The sequence below is a fragment of the Eleutherodactylus coqui genome, chromosome 11 (assembly GCF_035609145.1).
Source record: "Eleutherodactylus coqui strain aEleCoq1 chromosome 11, aEleCoq1.hap1, whole genome shotgun sequence".
NCBI classification, from domain to species: Eukaryota; Metazoa; Chordata; class Amphibia; order Anura; family Eleutherodactylidae; genus Eleutherodactylus; species Eleutherodactylus coqui.
The window spans coordinates 135,005,679-135,027,523 of NC_089847.1; the positions used below are offsets into that span (position 1 = coordinate 135,005,679).

Here is a 21,845-nt window from a genome sequence, read left to right on the forward strand (position 1 = left end):
AGTGCGCGATGTTTATGTAAAAGACACAAATAAAAGTGAACGATAGGATGTTAATGATGTAACTTTAGCCTTCAAGTACCCGGGCGCTATCTACTAACTACAAGGAGTACCTGGGCGCTATCTACTAACTACAAGGAGTACCTGGGCGCTATCTACTAACTACAAGGAGTACCCGGGCGCTATCTACTAACTACAAGGAGTACCCGGGCGCTATCTACTAACTACAAGGAGTACCCGGGCGCTATCTACTAACTACAAGGAGTACCCGGGCGCTATCTACTAACTACAAGGAGTACCCGGGCGCTATCTGCTAACTACAAGGAGTACCCGGGCGCTATCTACTAACTACAAGGAGTACCCGGGCGCTATCTACTAACTACAAGGAGTACCCGGGCGCTATCTACTAACTACAAGGAGTACCCGGGCGCTATCTACTAACTACAAGGAGTACCCGGGCGCTATCTACTAACTACAAGGAGTACCCGGGCGCTATCTGCTAACTACAAGGAGTACCCGGGCGCTATCTGCTAACTACAAGGAGTACCCGGGCGCTATCTGCTAACTACAAGGAGTACCCGGGCGCTATCTGCTAACTACAAGGAGTACCCGGGCACTGTCTGCTAACTACAAGGAGTACCCGGGCGCTGTCTACCAACTACAAGGAGTACCCGGGCGCTGTCTACCAACTACAAGGAGTACCCGGGCGCTGTCTACCAACTACAAGGAGTACCCGGGCGCTGTCTACCAACTCCAAGCACTAATATCTCTTGAGCGATCTGTAATGGTAATACCTGCGAACAATATCAGTAACAGGTGACTAATGGTACTATCCCAGAGATACATAGGATACACTGCTTATCTTTGGGGTTTACAGTCCAATACGGTCTATTAGGCCGATTACATTATACGGTCGCGATGTCTTGCTCGATTCCCACGGTGACATTTGACTTTCCCCTTGCCAATAAATATTCGTTTATGAACAGAGGCTCGAGCGTCGGAAACTTGACAACCGTTCAATGTCCTTAGTACAAGACCTATTTCCTGTAGCAGGCCTGCTGATATTGTAATCTCTTCTGGTGTGCATAGCCAGTGTCCCTTATGAATGAAGAATCCGCAGCAGCACAGTGATGCAATGATAGATAAAATACTTCATTCCTTCTTCCAAATCATGGCTGCAATGTTTCGACCTCTGTTTATATCAGGTCTTTGTCAAGCAATGATGTGCATACCCAGTGTCCCTTATGTGGTTGGCCTCACTTACGGTTTAATGAGTGGGAGTTGCTGCTTCTAATGACCCCAAACAATCATGCGGCATTGTCCCAGGGGTCTGAAGAGCTACATCCGCTCCCCTCTGCTGATGTTGGGTACTCCTCCTCCTCTCTGAGTCCGGGCAGCGCTGTCCCCTTCTCCCTCTGGCCTCTTTCTTACCAGCACCTTGCGCTGCCTCCTCACAGGCAGCAGCCTCTACTTCCTCTGTCCAATACCTCTGCCCTTTTTATGTCAGGGCATTCACCAATCACAATCAGTCCAGTGAGCATGCTCAGTTCCATTGTACCAAAATTTGGCACATACTTCGACAAACATAGGGATTTTTGGTTTATTTCTTAGTCCATCTCCATGGCGACTGTAACCCCTTAGGGTGAGTGCCTTATAGCTGCATAGCGTCGTAGCCATGACCCTGCTGACTTTAATAATACTGTCTTTTGTTGATACGCACCCCTTTTTCTCCATATATGGACTCTTCCTGAATTTGGTTCCCAGAGCTGTGAATCTGTCAAGTGGGAGGTCCCCACTACTTACTGTCACTGGGACACATGAGACTTGATTGACAGTGAGCAGTGGAGACCACCCACTTGTCACAATGCTGGTAGCCGAATCTAAGAACATTCTGTATGGAAGGGGGGAGTTTAAGCAAAAGAAAGACATGGGAGGAATCAGCAGGACTGCGGCTACAAATCTGTGGCGCTGCCCCGCTGACAGGTCAGACGACATGACAAAATATAATGTAAGCTAGTACCTTCATAGAAATAAGTCAGAACACCCTTTTTAGGGGTTTCATGACCTCTGTGCACCTGTTACAAGGTTCAGATATACAAATGGAAGACGTCACCAAGTGAGAAGCTGTTTACTCTGTGACTTCAGTAAATAGAGACTCCCTGAGTGCACAAACAGCGCAGAAGATTGCTTCAGGGGAGAGTATATAGCAAAGTCATTTATACACTGGCAATGCTGCAGAATTGGGGTGCCCCTCACAGTAATAGTGCCCGTCAGTGACTCCATCACAGTAATACTGCCAGTCAGTGACCCTCCTCACAGTAATAGTGCCCCTTAGTGACCCCCTCACAGTAATAGTGCCCCTCAGTGACCCTCCTCACAGTAATACTGCCAGTCAGTGACCCTCCTCACAGTAATACTGCCCCTCAGTGACCCCCTCACAGTAATAGTGCCCCTCAGTGACCCCCTCACAGCAATAGTGCCCCTCAGTGATCCCTCGCAGTAATACTGCCCCTCAGTGACCTCCTCCCAGTAATAGTGCCCCTCAGTGACCTCCTCACAGTAATAGTACCCCTCAGTGACCTCCTCACAGTAATAGTGCTCCTCAGTGACCTCCTCACAGCAATAGTGCCCCTCAGTGATCCCTCGCAGTAATACTGCCCCTCAGTGACCTCCTCCCAGTAATAGTGCCCCTCAGTGACCTCCTCACAGCAATAGTGCCCTTCAGTGACCCCCTCCCAGTAATAGTGCCCCTCAGTGACCTCCTCCCAGTAATAGTGCCCCTCAGTGACCTCCTCCCAGTAATAGTGCCCCTCAGTGACCTCCTCCCAGTAATAGTGCCCCTCAGTGACCTCCTCCCAGTAATAGTGCCCCTCAGTGACCTCCTCCCAGTAATAGTGTCCCTCAGTGACCTCCTCACAGTAATAGTGCCCCTCAGTGACCCCCTCACAGTAATAGTGCCCCTCAGTGACCTCACAGTAATAGTGCCTCTCAGTGACCTCCTCACGGTAATAGTGCCCCTCAGTGACCCCCTCACGGTAATAGTGCCCCTCAGTGACCCCCTCACGGTAATAGTGCCCCTCAGTGACCCCCTCACGGTAATAGTGCCCCTCAGTGACCCCCTCACGGTAATAGTGCCCCTCAGTGACCTCCTCCCGGTAATAGTGCCCCCCAGTGACCTCCTCCCGGTAATAGTGCCCCCCAGTGACCTCCTTACAGTAATAGTGCCTCTCAGTGACCTCCTCACAGTAATAGTGCCCCTCAGTGACCTCCTCACAGTAATAGTGCCTCTCAGTGACCTCCTCACAGTAATAGTGCCCCCCCAGTGACCCCCTCACAGTAATAGTGCCCCTCAGTGACCCCCTCACAGTAATAGTGCCCCTCTGTGACCTCCTCACAGTAATAGTGTCCCTCAGTGACCTCCTCACAGTAATAGTGCCCCTCTGTGACCTCCTCACAGTAATAGTGCCCCTCTGTGACCTCCTCACAGTAATAGTGCCTCTCAGTGACCTCCTCACAGTAATAGTGCCCCTCAGTGACCTCCTCACAGTAATAGTGCCCCTCCGTGACCCCCCTCACAGTAATAATGCCCCTGAGTGACCCCCTCACAGTAATAGTGTCCCTCAGAGACCTCCTCACATTAATAGTGCCCCTCAGTGACCTCTTCGCAGTATTAGTGCCCCTTAGTGTTCTCCTCACAGTAGTACTGGCCGTCAGTGACCCCCTCACAGTAATAGTGACCCCCTCACAGTAATAGTGACCACCTCACAGTAATAGTGACCACCTCACAGTAATAGTGACCCCCTCACAGTAATAGTGACCACCTCACAGTAATAGTGCCTCTCAGTGAACTCCTCACAGTAATAGTGCCCCTCAGTGTTCTCCTCACAGTAGTACTGGCCGTCAGTGACCCCCTCACAGTAATAGTGACCCCCTCACAGTAATAGTGACCCCCTCACAGTAATAGTGACCCCCTCACAGTAATAGTGACCCCCCTCACAGTAATGGTGCCCCTGGAACTGTCCTCCCAAATGGGGTTTCTTGTAGAAAGTACAACAGAAAGCAAGCAATAAATGACAATATATACTTAAATTGTGAGCTGATCCCGCCCCACAGAGCTTACACTTCATGCATGTACTGTCCACAGCTGAGGGTTAGCAGACAGATATCTGCCCTCATTTCCAGTAATGACAGCTCTGCCATCTATTATAACCTGTATTAACGATGTTTGGTCTCCAGTGTTGTAACATAATAAAACCTCTTTATTGTGTAGCATACTAAGCTGCATCGTGCTGAAACTTGTAGTTCCCCAGGAGCTTCTATCTTGGATGAGCGGGCGGTTCTTGTTGCTGCGTCTGTCCACACGGGCCGGGTCACTGCAGGCTTTTGTTTGCACCTCACTAGTATTTGCTCAGGAGAGTTCCCAGACCTGCGAGCACTCGGCTGTGTGCTGCTGTCTGTGCTGACGTGTGGGCTGCCGGCGCTTCACTGGTTAACCACTTGTGAGATCAGGTTTCCCTGAGACTTCTGAAGTGCAGGATCTGCTCTACTTGTGAGACTTCCAGTGATTGTCAGGGCTCCTCCATGTGCGCAGAGACCACTTTTGTCAGGAGAGCGGATATGAATGCGCTGGGGAAGCGCCGCCGCCGCTGAAGGTGTCATCGACCACAGGGGCTTCCATGTCTGGGATCGTCCACGGGCGGCAGAACAGAACCATTCAATGGACTGGAAGGATCAGGAGCAAGGGGTAAGTCTGGCTGTCAGCGGCCAACGGACATGTCGGAGCTCTTCCATGTCTCGGCATTGTCTGGGTGGGTCGGGGGTCCGCGGAAGCCTTTTTACAGGTCATTGTCACCTTGTACCTGTCAGGACGGAGCAGGCGGCGGCTCTTTGCCAACTTTTTATGACCTTGCTGGAAGGTGAAAAGAAAGCAGGAGAAATATTTCTTTTATCTAATGTTCCTTATCTCCTGGAGAACAAATCCAGACGCCGCCGCTCTGCTGCAATCGTATCCTTGGGGCTTATTCACATAGACTTAATCCTCGTCCGTGCAACAGACCGCACGTGGACCCGCTGCAGTCAGGACTGTTCAGCCGTGTGGCGGTTTTTAAGCAAACTGACGGTCCACATTAAAAATAGATAAATACATTGTAGCGATTCCTATTCTGGTCCGATTTCTCGGATGACAGTCGGCCATTCAAGTCAATGGGGGCACCAAAAAAAGGCGAGTGCGCCGATTGTTGCTGAGCAATGCTGGCAAAGAAACTTGGCTTTCTTTTGTTTTTTTTTTGTTGCACGTGAGAAATAACGAGACATACGGAAGTAAAAAAAAAAAAGGGGACTAGCAATGGATACGACTAACCTGCAGGCACACGAACGGATTGGTCCCTTTTATGGTAGACTGATTGGAGTTTCTCCTCTGATTCGGATCTTAAAGGAATGGCCCCATCTGTGTAAAACATGACCAAAATGGGAATACGGCGGATTATGAGGTGGTGGGATGACAAATACAGCCGAGCACGGAAGTTGCGCAAACGGCATAGAACAGCCAGGTATGCCGTATCCGTAGCTCCCTGTGATACTATATACTGCTTCAAGAACTCCTATAGAAGTCAATGGGAGCTATGCAAACCGTGCAGCACAATGTCAGTAGCTCATGAGTTACAGAGATGGCGTAGCGTGCTGTGCTACGCCGTTTCCATAGCTGCCATTGACTTCTGTAGGAGTTATGGACGCCAGGCAGTGTAGGCAGCTACGGATATGGCTGCGCTATGCTGTTTGTGTAACCCGCATGTCGGCTGTATTCGTCGTCCTGCCACCTTGTAATCAGCGGTATCCCCATTTCAGCCATGTTTTACCCAGACTGCTACACTCCTTTAGGGTCATATTCAGATGAGTGCGCCTGATTTCGGTACACAACTAAACAGAGCGATTATAATCCTTATGTAAGCCTGTATGTTCGCATGCGCAGCGTGTCCGTTTTTTTATTTCCACGTGTCATCTGTTCTCTTTTATTTCTTTTATACAACAAAAATCAGATGTGGGGTTGTGAGGACCCTAAATCAAGACCGCTGTGGGTCCCATCCCCATGACCTATCGGACTCTATGCCCCTGCTTTGAGGCGGGAGTACCCCTTTAAGAGCAGAGGGGAAATTGTATATGGGAGCAGCAGTGTTACATTCTTACAGTTGTGATAATGGAAAAGATAGGAAATCAGCAAGTAGGGGGGGGGGGGGTTCTCTGAATTTTGGGGGTAGATTACAGTCCATCCTGTGAACTAATGATGGAGGGGACAGAGGGGCATTTCATGATTCTTTTTCCCCCCTCTGCACCTTAATCCTGTTAGCTTGGATTAGTAATGGGCCTCCCCTCCCCCTGACTACCTCCTCTTTATTACATCCCCCTGCAGCCATGACAGCTTCATAGGAAGCATTGTCTTCTGCAATTGCCCAAAACAAGTTCTTCCAGCTAGCTGTGTAATTAATAGGGTCTGTGGTTTCCGGGCCTCACCACAGGGGAGCGAGCATGGATCCAAGCGCTGGTGACCCCATCTGGACTGGTTCTGGGGTGGATGCCGGCCATTCGCTGACTAATCCAGGCGTGCCCATGGAGCTCATCTGTATCTGTTTTAGATTCTCCTCTGCTTACGTCCGTGTCATAAAGTCCACACAGATATTCTGGCATCTGCTAACCTCTGCGGTTGGTACAGGGGTACGCAAAAGGAACCCCAAAATATTGGTTTCTGATTGTAGGAGATACAGTGGTGGTTGTGCCGAAAGTAGCAACATTGTAACAACATTGGGAAGATTTATTTATACTGCCTTACTATGGCCGCAATCGCCGGTATAGCGCCTGTTTTTAACGCCACACGGAGAAATTCTCAGTTTTCTGGCAAAAATACTAAGCGGATCCCATCAGTGAGAAGTACGAATAATCGTCTACAGGGCAAAGGTCCGGCCGTGTTTATCCAGCACTTATTTGCCATGGTTTAATCGCTTTACAGTATGCCTCTATGTAACCTCCTAAGCCGCTGTGTAATTAAAGGGGTTGTCCGGGTCTGATGACATGTCTGCAGGACTGGTCATCAATAGTTGATTGTTGGGGGTCTGCTGCTAGGACCCCCAGTGATCAGCTGTAATCCAGCCTGCTGTCAGCATGTACGGACAGTTTGTACACATCGCAGCGGCCTGGGTTGGTAATGACAGCGGGGCAGATAACGGCTGGTCGCTGGGGATCCTGTGCGGCGGACCCTCGGCAATCAACTATTGATCACCTATGCTGAGGATGGGTCTTCAAGTGTTTAGAAATCCCTTTAAAGAGTAACTAAACTTTTTACAAACTTTTGGCATGTTATTGTGACAGGTCAGACGTTTGCAGCGGTTGGGGTCTGGCCGCTAAGACCCCCAGCATTCGCTAAAACGAATGGTCAAGAACGCTCATCTGAGTGTCGTAACCGCTCGTCTGTCACTGCAAGCGGTATAGGGAGCTAAGCAGTGATGGAAACAGCGAAACGGGCGCAGCGCTTACATGACCGCTTTAGTTTCAGCTCCCGGACCCCCACCAATCAAAAGCTCTGATGTAATCAGTATAACATGTTAGAGCTTTGTAAAAAGTGTAGTTGCCCCTTTATGTATCTCCAGATACTTTATCTAGGTCAGTGGTTTCCATGCCCTGGTCTTCTGCAGCTGTCAGGGCATGCTGGGAGTTGTAGTTTCACAACCGCTGGAAAGCCACAGCTTGGACAGCACTGATGTTTGATACGTTTTGGTTGGATTGTAGGCGACTGCTTCACTGCATCGCTCAGAGTTCGCCCCTGTTCCGGTCAAGCCTTTTTCCTGATTATGGTTTTTAGCCATTTTTGCCTCTGGGTTGGTTCCATGACTGTGTTTCTGGGTCATTTGCACTGCCCACACTGGCACCAAAGTGAACTATGCAAATAGATGCGAGCGTTCCAGGGAATTTACAGTATAAACAGGGCAGTGCCCAAAATAGTGCGCTGGAATGTGAGATTAGCGTCTCGTGGACGAGGCTGAGCCACTGCTTTCTCTCCCTGGTTTTATACCAGATCCTTGGGAAATCTGGAGCGGGGAAGCATATATAGCCGGGGGTGACGGGGATGAGGTCCGAGGCGCAGGGACCACCCTGCATTATATAGGCTTGGCAGGTAGAAACATAGGCAGTCCTATATGTTTAATGTCCCTCGGGTAATTGTCAGTGAGTTATCATGAACACTTTTAAAGGGGCATTAAGCCTGAACTCTTTCTCCATTTGACCTAAAACTGAATGCATTCTATTGTTCCCTGTTGTCAGCCATTTTGCAGTGTTCTTCAGTGCTGACAGTCTGCTGACCTGGTAGCATTGTCTTTTATCTCTTGCAGTTGGGATGACAGCAGCTCGGTGAGCAGCGGGATCAGCGACACCATTGACAACCTGAGCACGGATGACATTAACACTAGCTCCTCCATCAGCTCGTACGCCAACACGCCGGCGTCCTCGCGGAAGAACCTGGATGTGCAGGTAGGACTGATACACATTAGTGAATGTACTTTTTTGAGTTGTTCCTGGTGCAGGGCTCGAGCGGGCGGAGCGTGACCCATCACTTCTCAGATGGTCTTTGAATCCGTGTGTCATGCTCCGCCCCCTGCAGACCTGCATGCCTGGAGTGCTCCTTTAAGAGTAATGCCCCTTATAGTTCTTCGGTGCAGGGCAAACTTTGTAAAAGTATATATGTGCCTCAAACTCCAGTTTCTGCCCTGATTATGTGCCGGTCCCGGGCTCGGCCTCTCCGCAGGATGTTATTTACATGCACAGTGTAGATGGATCATCCAGAGTTCCAGGAGTTCACACTTCATCTCTAAATCCCCGCTGACCCCGACAGATAGAATCTGCTATTTGTCTTCTCCTCCCTGAGATTGTCCGCTTCCACTTCTCCCTCTCACAGCCTGTTTGTGGCGTGGATCGTCTATCCTCCTGTGTCAGGGTGGATTCCTTGTGTCCTCGCACTGAAAACAAGAACATGACCTCAACTTAAGGATGAGGAGCGAATCCAGACCCAAACCTCCAGCCCTGCACGCTGCAAAGGACTATTCCAACCTCTCCCCCCCCCCTCCCCCCCATAGTGGAGAATGTCGCCCCCCAGACTGGAGTTGGGAAGAAGTACAAGCGGCACTTCCAACAGTGACCCCTGTGACCTCTTCCAAACTATTCCTGATCTCCACTCAGAACACATAGTAGTACCCCGAAACTAGTGCCGCCTCATAATACTGTATTCAACGCAAGACCATTAGGTCGTACATAATTATAGCGCCTCTCTGTTGTCCACTCTAGTATTACCAGACCATAGTACCGCCTTGTAAGGCTGTATTCATGTAGGATAATTACTGGTAGCCACATGGTAGTACCCCTAACTAGTCCATACTAGTAGTACCAGACCATAGTACCGCCTTGTAAGGCTGTATTCATGTAGGATAATTACTGGTAGCCACATGGTAGTACCCCTAACTAGTCCATACTAGTAGTACCAGACCATAGTGCCGCCTCATAATGCTATAATTGTGGTAGGCTCATTAGGGGCAGCCACATTGTATTGCCCCTCAGTAGGTCACACTAGTAGTGCCAGGCTCCTTGTTGGGCCCATAGTGCCGCCTCATAATGCTATAATCCCGGTAGGATCGTTACCGGCAGTCGCATGGTAGTACCCATAATTTCAGACTTGTATAGCTTGCGGTATGTAGGTTGCACCTCAGTGATGGTGCAGGGGGTTTGTTATATGTAAGCACGCTGGTATTTTGGGGCGAGCATTCTTATCCCAGACTGTTGTGGAAACACGTTCGGCTTCCGCTGCGATGTGTCAATGTTTCTGGTCTCAGTATTGTCAGGTTGAAGCCGAGTTGTCAGACCTGCGCCTCGCAACCTTGTCCTTATCCCACCCGCCGGCTGAGAACTGACAAGTCCCATACCATGCCGGCTGAGAACTGACAAGTCCATCCCGCCATCCTCATCCTCCTGTCAGGGTGCTTTACATGGGCAATTTTTCGCTTGCAGCGCTGCGAGAGATACATTGCAGAATGTCCTATTTTTGGGCAATTCTGTTTAGGAATTGCACATTTATGGGATCACGTGCGTGATTCATGCGAGCGCAGTGCACGGTGGCTTTACTCCTATATGGAATAATCGGCGACTTTCAGGCACGGTTTTCATCTGCATGAAAATCGCAATTTCAGCTGTGCGATTTTTTTTTTTTTGCAAACGCATCGCACTTGCATAAAAATTGTGGGTTTACCAGTGCGAGGTCGGTCAGTTTCTCGGGCTCGCATTGCACCCTTCCTATTCCTGGGGCTCGGTAGTAGGAGCGGTCTGTCACCAGCAGCTTTGGTACAGCTCAGGTCCTCCTTCCTTGTTTTATCAGCTCCATGTCCCCGAGGAAGATCCGTCATCATCATGTAACGGCAATTAGCTGTATTACAGGAGTCTGTTCATAGGAGCAGCAAAACAAGCGGCTCCTGTTAATGAGCCTGAAGTAAGACGTCGGCGCACAAAGCCGCACTGTACAGCAATGATGAAAACCGAGGATGTACTTGGTACATGAGCGCCCCGAGCCATGAACATTCACCAGTAACTGCATTATACAGGGCTGGCCAGGAAGGGTCTCGTGGGCACAACGCACACAACTAGATAATTCACTGACGCCGGGTCGTACCCGGAGCTTCATGTGTAAAGGCCCCCATACTTATTAGTGTTTAGATGTAAAACCCACTGATTTACCGTGGGGGCCAGATGACTACCCAGTGTGCACGGAGACGGTGCCAACCGTAGGGTAGATGGCACCCTGTGCACAATTTGTTTTTGGGAAACAAAAAAAGAAAGATTTATGTTGCACTGATAGGCTGTCTGCCTGTATTCTGCTTCTGCAGAAAGCAGCAAGATATGAGTAGCATACCTACACCAGAACAGCTAAGTGAACCAGAACCAAGCTTGGTACATAAATACAGCACCAGAACCAAGCTTGGTACATAAATACAGCACCAGAACCAAGCTTGGTACATAAATACAACACCAGAACCAAGCTCTGTAGATACATAGAGCACCAGAGCCTGGCTCCGGTCCACGCGCGGCAAGCATCAGACCCTGGCTCCGGTCTTGAGGAGGCACCAATGGGCTGACTTTTCAGCTTTTCAGCTTTTCCCCGACAGAGGATATGAGGGGAAAGAAGTATCAAGACGATTGAATTTCAACATTGAATCCTTTTGTTCTCCAGATGGTTAGCCGCCACCATACCTGTCTGGTTGTGACTTTGTGAGCAGATATAGGTTTGCAGGGAGGATACAACGCTCATCGTTTCCATGAAGAGTTGGACGTCACAACCTGTCTGGTGTTCGCAGAAATGTTACCTCCTCATCACCCGGGCTGAACTAGATGGACATGGTCCCCCACAGCCTAACATACTATGTTACCCTTTTGCATCCCACGTACAATCTTATATCTTATTATCACCGTCCAGCTCGATTCCCACCGGGTCGTCACTTCCAGAGTCTGAACCCCACCTGATTCTCATTGTACCTTCCTTATATCAGGAGTCCCACCTGATCATTACTGAATCCCAAATGTCTAACATCAACCTGGTCACCTCCATCCCCAGCCTACTACAGTCCACCTATAGCCCCCTCCCATAATGGCCGGGTGTTACAATGTAGTGCACCGGATACTTTATATTATGGTGGAGGGGGTTGCACATTTTCTAGGGCACATGGCTTCCTTCAATATCCCTGCGGTATGTCTGATTATTTAATAGTGGGGGATCCCCTGTTGAGGACACTCCTCTATTAGAGCGCAGAGCAGCACTCGGTCTGGAGGACCCAACTTTACTGTACATTACACAGGCAGCCCATTGATATAAACTGGGAATGGTGCAATGCTTCCTTTCGCCTGTGGGGGTGCTGCAGGGAAATTGAACACTTGCTGTCTGGTTACCCTGCAGATTACACCTGATCACTGGGGGTCCCAGAAGCGGGATAACCTAGTATCAACATAAAATAAGAAGATCCTTCCAAAGATATGGTATTGATCAAGATGGGCACCCCCTTTAAATACTGTGTGACAGGAATCCCTTCAACATGCAGGACTTGTTTTTACGATTTACTATGTCTCCTTTACAGACCGACACAGAAAAACACTTACACATCGACCGCAACTCCCTCTGGTCTGGCGATGACTTGAAGAGATCAGACGGCGGCTCCGACAGCGGAGTGAAGATGGAGCCTGGGTGTAAATGGAGGAAGAACCCCTCTGACCTCTCCGACGAGTCCGATAAAAGCACATCTGGAAGGAAGAACACGGTCATATCCCAGACGGGGTCATGGAGGCGGGGCATGACTGCTCAAGTGGGGATCACAAGCCCGCGAACCAAGTCCACCACGGGGGCGCTGAAGACGCAAGGGACTGGTAAGATCACCCATGAGTCGAGCCTTATGTTGTTTCCAGCCCCTCTGAGTCCAGAGTGGGAAACGTCAGTCCCCGTTACTGAATGCGTGCGCTACTTAAAGGGGATGTTTGCCTGTCTTAAAGCTATATTAATATATATAAGAATATTGCTTGCTCAGTAAATGGTTCATACAGTGTTGTTCTTGATATTTCGTAGATCCCAACTTATTTTTTTTGCCATTTGACAGGAAAAACAGATGACGCAAAAGTATCTGAGAAGGGAAGATTGTCTCCAAAGTCAGGCCAGGTGAAGCGCTCGCCGTCAGACGCAGGACGCAGCAGCGGGGACGAGACCAAGAAATCTCTCAGCAATTCCTCACGGACAATCACTGCCAACACGAATACCTTTGGGTTCAAGAAGCCAGGGAGCACAGTAGTGGGCATGCCCATAATCACAACCAGCGGGGCAACCATCACCAGCGGCTCGGCCACTCTAGGTAAAATGCCAAAGTCTTCCGGACTCATCGGCAGGTCCTCCAACCGTAAGGCCAGTGTGGATGGATCGCACAATGACGACGGATACCTGCAGCTCAGTGCTAGGACTAATCTCCAGTACCGCAGCTTACCCCGTCCCAGCAAGTCACGCAGTGGAACTGGGAATCGCTCCAGCACCAGTAGCATCGACTCCAATATCAGCAGCAAGTCCGCAGGTCTCCCCGTCCCCAAAATGAGAGAGACCAGCAAGATGACTCTTAACAGCTCCTTGTCTGGACTGATGAACCAAACCGACCGCGAGAAAGGAATCTCCTCCGACAACGAGAGCGTCGCTTCCGGAAACTCCATCAAAGTGAACCCAGCGTCACAGGGTGTCCCCAGTGGTACCCGCCAACAAGGAAGCAAGTACCCCGATGTGTCCTCTCCAACACTGCGCAGGTACAGCCAATACCTTATAGGATCGCGCTTCTTGCATTGTGTCACCATAAGTCTATACAGCTGTAGTCAAAAGTTCGGATCCAGCGCTGTACTCACTACTGGTGTCCTATACTGAACTAGGAAGGCATGGATGTGCTACACGGTGGTATAGCAAAGGGCCCCCGGGGGCCCCGGAACATGGATTTCAGTTTTGTCTAGTGGCCCCTTTAAGAGAGAGAGTAAACCCAACTGCAAAGTGGAAGAGTAGCATGTGAGAAGCAGAAATCCACTTTCCGCATCTCTCGAAGTCCCGTTGGTCCGCTGCTAAGACTGAAGTAAGGGAAGCGTCCTTGAAGTGGCCACACAACCGTGTCGCTCATCCACGCCTTCATATCCAAGTACGACGTCTTCTCTCCATATAGCACGCCGGTAGTGAGATATAGATGTAGCGCTGGATTCCCGTCTTCTGTGTAAGTTGAGCTACTTTGTTGCTTTTGTTGTTTTGTGTCGTTCTTTGCTCATTGTCTGAGATGCTTTTCAAAGTCTGGCTGGTTAATCTTGGGAACGGACAGCGGTTAAGCTCCACCCAGTTGTCAGACATGTAACCTAATAGCTGTTACCGCTGCTCCCTGGTAACAAGACGGCCGCAGACTGCAGTGTTACATGTGAATGGAGAAGAATCCATTATAAGCAGTTATAACAGAAGATGGAGAAGTGAAGCAGACGATGTATTGGCTCAGCGTGCATCATTTCAGAACCGCTCGTCTCCCCTCGGGGTGCGCTCACACGGGCGCTGGGATACGCCCCATTGTTTTCAATGCATCTAATTACATGGGTGATTTTTTTTTTTTCTCGCAGCGATGCCGTGATATAGAGGGATTATTTTTCTGCAAGTCCGCAGAAATCTTGCCCATAGGGTTGGAATAATCACATGGCGCTTGCACGTACATGCGGGTTTCATGCGAGTGCGATGCGTTGTTTTTTGGGGGTTTTTTTTCGTTTAGTTTTTTTCTATTGCAAATAAATGCGATTATTCCGCTTATGACAATCACATGTTCAGCGATGCAATGCGGTTTTCTCACAAATCATAACGCACTCGCAGTGAACATCACAAGCGCAATATCCACCCGGGTCTCATTGACTGATATCGCGCTCGCCCGTGTGAACGCACCCCTACACAGTCACAAGGAGGTCACTACTTTTTACATTCCTCTTTTACTCTGTGCTGCTGTTGAGTCGGTTCCACTATGCTTTAACCTGCCACTCCTCTCCATTCCCCTCCTCTCATTGTGACGCTGCCATAACATCATCATGTGATTGGACCGGTCGCTGCCTCCCACAAGGTCAGAGCGCTTTAGATGTTCATGTCGATCTTTAAGGAATCTTTACACTAATGACCTTTATGCCCTTTCCACAGGATTGCTGGGAGGTCCGAGCGCTGCAACCCCCCGTCATCCCATCATCTGAGTACCCCAAGTGACCAGCGCTGCATTCACTTCTATGAGACCGAGGGAGATCAATGCACTTGGCAATCTCTGTCCATCCCATGGAAGTGAATGCAGTTGCGCTATTGACATGGGAAACTCGCTGCACAGCTGGCAGGATCGCTGGGGGTCCTATTGGTGGGACCCCCAACAATCAGACATTTCATGCTGTGGATAAAGGATAACGGCCATTAAATGGGACGTACCAAAATGATCTTTTATCACCTATCCATAGGACAGGTGAAAGAAGCCTGAGCGGTGGAGGTCTCACTGCTGATCCCAAGAATGGGGGTCCCATGTCTTCCTCTTCTCCTAACCGCTCACTGGACCCCCTGCCATGAGGAGGGGATTGATTGGACTGGTGGTCGAGCATACACACCATTCATCTTCGATGGGACTGCCGGAGATAGTCGAGCGCTTGTACTCAGTCAACCCCATTGAAATGAATGGCGTGGCCACTGGCGGTCACACGTGTGCAACAGTCACTGCGGGGGCATTGAGTAGACTAGAAGAGGGGAACACAATCCCCGTTCATGGGGTCAGTAGCTGTGAGACCCCCACAGTCAGGCTTTTAGCATCGATCCTATGGATACAGCTGATAAGCGTATTCTTGTACAACCCTTCTAAAGCCGTGGCACATTAACCCCTGATGCCCACAATGCTGGCACACAACAGGCCAGTATTCATGTGAGTATTCCGTGGGCCACAGAGGCTTCCGGGTTATTATAGTGGCTTTCAGAAGATGTTTCCAGTTCTCTGCAGTCCATCTTTGTGTTTTTGGTCTCCCCCCCCCCCCCCCCCCCACTCCCCTCTCACTGGTTGCGCCCCCCATTTGCAGGGCTTTACAAGACGAGAAACACAAGTGCAGAACAATTAGTAAATATGTCTATTTATTATATCTTCATGAGCATCATAAAGGCTGTTATCTGCAATGACCACACTATAAAATGCATCGTTCCCATTGACAGGCTTTTTGGCGGAAAGCCGAATAAACAAGGACCGGTCACAACCTCGGAGAACATGAAAAACTCAATGATTATTTCCAACCCCCACGCCACCATGAACGCCCAAGTCCTCCCAGACTCCCCCTCCGGGAGCGGGATACTCAGCAGCGGAGGTAGCAGCCCCCTCTACGGCAAAAATATGGATCTGAACCCATCGCCGCTGGCCTCCAGCCCTGGCTCCGCCCACTCGGCACCCTCCAATAGTCTAACATGGGGCACGAACGCCAGCAGCTCCTCGGCGGTCAGTAAGGACGGTTTGGGGTACCAGTCTGTCAGCAGCCTACACACCAGCTGCGAGTCCATTGACATATCCCTCAGCAGTACTAACTCGCCCAGCGCTCTGATGGCCTCTCCACGGGACGACTCCATGCCCGGCTTTGTCAGGACCAACAGCGTGAAGACCGCCATGTCTGAGAGGTGAATAGTCCAGGGGGCAGAAGCGTGCCAGTGTGGGAGGGTGGAGGCAGCATGGGCTTAGAGAGGATGAGGAATTGGCACACAAAGTTTGTTAGAAAGTTCCCAAAGTTTTCATTATACCGCCGCTCGTATTGCTCTAGGAGACGTTTAACCCTTTCCTTTACTGTTTAAAGTGGAACTGCACATTCTAAAAGAAAAATTAATTTACTAATGATTTTTTTTTTGTTGTTTTTCTGCCCAATCTGTTCCACCCCCACCCCGTCTCTGTAGCCCTCTCTCCTCCCCCGGTGCTAGTCCTAAATTCAGCAGAAATACCCTCCCCAGGAAGCAGGACAGGTAACGGTGTCTGTCATGGCTGCTGTCCCTCTGAGTGTCCATCTCCTGCTGACGCTGCGCTCATCGCCGGGCCGCCGCCATCACACTCGGAGCCTTTTTGCTTGTTTTTTTTTCTTTTCCTCTGTTTTTGTTTTTTCCCTTTTTTTTTCCTTTTTTTTTGTGGCATGCGGCTTCACTGCCCCTCCCCCACTGGTTGTCATTACGTCTCGTCTGTCGTCATTTCTCGCGGGCTTTAGAGCGAGCGCCCTACCTCTACAGGCTTTGTCTTGTGTGTCTGCCTCATCACTTGTGTTGGGTCACGGAATATCTTACGCAACGATTTCTCATAGGAATCCCCCAATCCTCCTCCCATGGTGCACCTGGCTATGTCTGTTTCTGAGGAAGCTTGGTGACAACCAATATGGCTGCCATTAAGAAAGCTGGGTGACAACCCGGTATAGGGGCTTTAAGTGTCCGCCGTCCTGGCTGAGGAGGAGTTCCTGCGAATTAGTGTAAACTTACGTCCCATGAATGGCACAGGAGCTGACTGTGACTGACAGAAGCCTCCAGCTGCAACAGTGGGGATCAGCGAAAACACCGATCCCCACTGTTAACCCCTAACATGTCACGATCAGTGTTGATTGTGGCATGTAAAGAGCTCACAGAAGGGGGCGCTCCCTCTATTATGTCATCAATGTCGAGGTCTGCCATGGCCTGTAATTGTTACAGAAGTACTGCAGTGTATTATTACAGCGATTGTAGCATTGCAGGTTCAAGTCCCCTACAGGGACGAAAAAAATGTAGGGAGAAAAAAAACCTAAAAAATAGTTTAAAAACTTTAGAAACGCACTTTCTCTTTTGTAACAAAACATGTGGTTGTTGTTTTTTTTTTTTTATCATCGCACCTGTAACCACCCAGGCAATAAATTGAACGCCCCTTTAACCCGCACGGCAGAAAGTATTTAAAAAAATTAAACTGAGCAAAAATGCTTTTTCTGTTCATTTCACCTCTCAAAAATGCAATAAAAGTGATCCAAAAAGCTGTTTGTACCCCCAAATAATAAAAACTACAGCTTGTCACACAAAAAGAACCGCTCACTGAGCTAAAATAGAAGTGTTACGGGACTGTAAGCGCAGCAATACAAAGAAGAAATCCACAAAGGTGCTTTTTTTTGCTCTCAGCAAAATTGTAAATATTGTAATCGCTGACGAATAATCGGGTCATTAAAGCTGCGTAAAACAAAAAACAATGGCGCAATAAATGAATGATGGGGTGCGATAAAAACTGCAGCTCGCCACACTAAAAGCAGGCCCTGACACGGCCGCGGCGGGGGAGAGATATAAAACCAGTTATGGCTTATGAAAATTGCCCCCCAAAACGGTTACATCCTCAGGACCAAAACAGAGCGCCTCCCTGAGGGGTTTTCTGGGACTGACACTGAAGAGTGCTGATCAGGGATTGTTCTGACTGCCATTATGGAGTCGGGAAGGACATTTTTTTCCCCCAGGGAAAAAATTAGGGTTTTTTTTTGCCTTCCTCTGGATCAACATGGGGGGCAGAAAGCATACTATGAATGGGACTGATACGAGAGAGACCATGGGACCCACGAATGTGACATTATTGGCCAGATAAGAGGCTGCCGCGTTGATATGAACTTAGCTGAGCTCCGCGGCCCCTTCAAACCGCAGATCAGCGGACCCTCACAGATCTGATACTGATGACCTATCCTGAGGACTGGTCGTCAATATTTTAGTTCCTGATGACCCCTTTGTCACCCAGCTTTCCCAAAAAGCTAAGAATGGGCTGAGTGTAGTTTTTAACAGCTTCACATTGGCCGGGTGATGCGAGGACTTATATTTAGTGGTTTTGTATTAATTTAGGGTGTGGTGCCCTTTAAGGCATCAGCGTTCCGTAATATAAATTACTGCAGCGTCCTAATAAGAAAGTGCAAGGTTTTAAAGCGACCCTGCGGGCCTAGACACACAAAGATGGCGGCGGCGCTCCTCTGACGTACACCCTGTCTGCAGCGCTAGTCTCGGGGTCCTTTTACAGGAGACGACCTCGTCGCAGTGACCATCAGTACTGTGCGTTCACACCGGAGCGGAGCAGCGCACACCCGAGATCTCTTGTGATTGACCTCACTTTGTAGATGAGCTGAAAACCGAGCGACTCGGACGGGTGAGTGATTCCCGCTCGCTTGCGTTGTTGGGTCCCGTGGTTACACAAGCCGACAGCCCTAAGTGACTACTTGGGTGACTGTCGGTCCGTGTAAAGGCACCCTAACACTCTGATTGGTCAGTGCTGCTCACGTGGACATCACCGGCCAATCAAAGCAGCGTGCAGCCTCTTAGACTAATGATGCATACGGTAGTCAGCGGAGCGGCCATCTTTGTTTGTCCGGGACCGGAGGGTCACATTAATGACGAATTTCCCTGCAGTTTTCCTGCCGATCTGCAGCCTGTTTTACGGCCGCCTGTAGTCGGGATCCCATTCGCAGAGCGCTGTATAGCGCGGCCTGCTAGTTAGTGGCCCGTTCCTTAGAGGTCGTTGCTCCCCAGCACTCCGGCAGAGCAGTTCTAATAGTAACCGTAAATTCTGGAATCGCCATTTACACTTCTCTCACATATTCTGAAAATTCTATGGAAATTAATCTTCACTTTCAGTAATTTGAGTTTTTTATCTTTTTTAAAACTGTGCCAAATTATTGAAAAAAAACCCCAAATCTCCCCCAGCGGTCCCGCCTGCCGTCTGACCGCGTCTCTATAAACAGTAGGTGTTCGCTGTCGTCTGGGGTTGGGCAGGCGCCAGGTTATGTGTCATCTCCCCTCCAGTTAGAGAAGGTCCAGGTCACATGAGGTGCGCCCCGGGAGCCAATAATCCGTTATCAGGCAGCCAAAAACCAACATTCCCCGTTTCTACACGTCTTCCCGGAGCTGCAGGTTTACAGGTACGAGCCTGAAAGCAGCCGGAGGGTCCCTGCACAGCCGAAAACTACAACCCCTCTGCACCTTCCTGCCCCCCCCTAATAAACAACACCCTGGAGCAGAGATATACCTCTACTATACACCTCCTATAGAATCTATATACTGCAGTAAAGGGTGCGCTGCTGTATACACCTCCTATAGAATCTATATACTGCAGTAAAGGGTGCGCTGCTGTATACGCCTCCTGACCTGCAGCTCCTGCTGTATATAGGAAGGAGCCTCTACATGTAGATGATGGCCAATCCGCCAGTGATCAGGTGTAAGACTCCTATAATATAAGGGAAGCTCACTGTAGGTGTTGCGCCCCCTTCAGTGGACATTTTGGCCGTGCGCTGTGCGGGTTTTCATGCGGTAACTCTTCCTATAGACTCGCTTGTGTAGATTGATAACATTCCTTATATTGATTTTGCTGTGCTAATTCCATCACCGTAGTTCCCCAAATCTTCCTCGCATGCAGTCGGCCTTCCTAGATGAGCTCATCCTGCCACCAGAAAACTCATGGGGAGATGTAGCAGAGCTGAGATCGTCATGGTGAGATGGCAATATCTGCAGGGTTACACACACTGTTAATTCAGGCAGTTATCGCATTGCACAAACCATGCAGCCCCGAGAAAAGTTATATGGGGTGGTCCAAGGTTTACAAAACTGGGCTAACAGAGGTAAAGTTGATGAAATAAAAAAAAAAAAAGTTAAATCCCCTCCAGCATCACTTGATGGTCTTTATTAATTTAGCGGCAGTGATGACATCACGTACATCCATGTGACCGCTGCAGCCAATCACCAGTCTCAGTGATGATGCTGCACTGGTCACTTGGTTATACGTGATGTCATTACTACATTAAACACAGTCTGTCAAGGACCACCACAGTGATTCTGGAGTAATGGGGGGATTAACCCCCCAACAGTTTAGGCAGAGCTCCGTTCGTTCTGCAGGAAAAGATTATAGTTTTGGACGAACAGAGCTGGCTGTAGTTCATATTGCTGAGCTTCAGTTCTATCAGCGCTACTGACATGCTTTTGGTGTCAAGATTCTTGTCTTTAAGATGACACCAAAGCATGTCGATAGCGCTGATAGAACCGGAGCTGGAGCTGTTTGTAATGGGGTCGGGAATACTGAGTTTTCAGTGTGCAGAGCTGTCGGTAGGAGAAGGGGAACCCACTGGCAGCAGAGACACTCTGTGATTCCCCTATATATCTGCTTGGGGAGGGCCAACCTGAATTGTTGTTGATGTTATAACCCACCATCAATCAGAGAGCAGATTTGCTTTCTGATTGTCACATATGGGTTTTTTCATCAGAAAAGGAGTGAAAAAATGAGGACTTATTCATCTAATCACTCCTCTAGACCATTTAAGTCTGCAGATTCCACAATCATTGCTGACCGCAGTAAACATTTTTACCAGGTTAAAAAAAAAAGTGATTTCCCCCCCCCCCCCCCCCCTTTACTTAAGGCTTTACATTATAAAAAACAATAACCCTCCACATCATTGGTATCCTCACATCCGTAATCACCCGTACTTAATACATTATTTATCCAACATGGTGAATTCCATTAAACAAAAAAGAAAATTCCAAAATAGCCGTTTTTCATTCATCGTGTTTCAGCAAAACAGGAATAAAAAAAAAAAATCAAAAAGTTGTCTATACTTCAAAATGTTACCAATAAAACTAAAATTGTCCTGGAAAAACAAGACCGCATACAGTTATGACAGTAAGGGGTTAAAACCGCATTTAACATATTTATATGAAACATTCAAAATCTGCAATAAGAGAGCGACCCTTTTTTTTGGGGGGGGGGGTCCAACTGTAATATAACTGTTGGGGGTTAAACAGTTTTTTCCTTTTTTCAGCCGCTTTCATGCTGTTGGCTCAAATTTTTAAAATTCCGGATAAACCCTTTAATCGACAAATTCAGCTCTGCTACATCTGTAGGCTAATGAACTATAAGCTGAAGGGCCTACGGTGGCACTCGGGTCGATTCTTCTTCCAGTACCTCCTCTCATGTCTGCACATCCATGTCTGACTGTTGCACGCTCCTCGTGTCTGCACTACCTGCACGTGTGTGTGTGTGTCTAACGTGTGGCCGGCTCCCGTGGGGCTCCTGCCTTTCTCTGAAGTTTTCTCTCCTCTCTTGACTTTGCTGCAGTGATCTTCATCTTGATAGAAACACTTTGCCTAAGAAGGGATTCAGGTATTGTCCCGGCCGGTGCTGTCGTGCCTCCTCCATTATGGCTGTGGGGTCTGTGTGTGACCCGATGTTACCGATGGCTTGTTCTACTTCCATCTTTTGTGGTGTGTGTTGTGCATGAAAGGA

The 21,845-nt window shown here is 49.1% G+C and overlaps 1 protein-coding gene across 10 annotated transcripts in view; it reads left to right on the top strand.

Annotated features, from left to right (window-relative positions):
• NAV2 (neuron navigator 2) overlaps positions 1-21,845 on the top strand; it is a 352,103-nt gene that overhangs the window by 297,260 nt on the left and 32,998 nt on the right. For 4 of the 10 annotated variants that reach the window (XM_066583580.1, XM_066583577.1, XM_066583579.1 and 1 more), the window contains 6 exons: positions 8,373-8,511; positions 12,150-12,435; positions 12,663-13,347; positions 15,779-16,231; positions 16,502-16,567; positions 21,678-21,722. In XM_066583580.1, the coding sequence (XP_066439677.1) occupies positions 8,373-8,511; positions 12,150-12,435; positions 12,663-13,347; positions 15,779-16,231; positions 16,502-16,567; positions 21,678-21,722 (1,674 nt within the window). Of the gene's footprint in view, positions 1-4,501; positions 4,742-8,372; positions 8,512-12,149; positions 12,436-12,662; positions 13,348-15,778; positions 16,232-16,501; positions 16,568-21,677; positions 21,723-21,845 lie in introns of those variants that run through there. The other 6 variants (XM_066583587.1, XM_066583582.1, XM_066583583.1 and 3 more) reach the window with 4 other exon arrangements.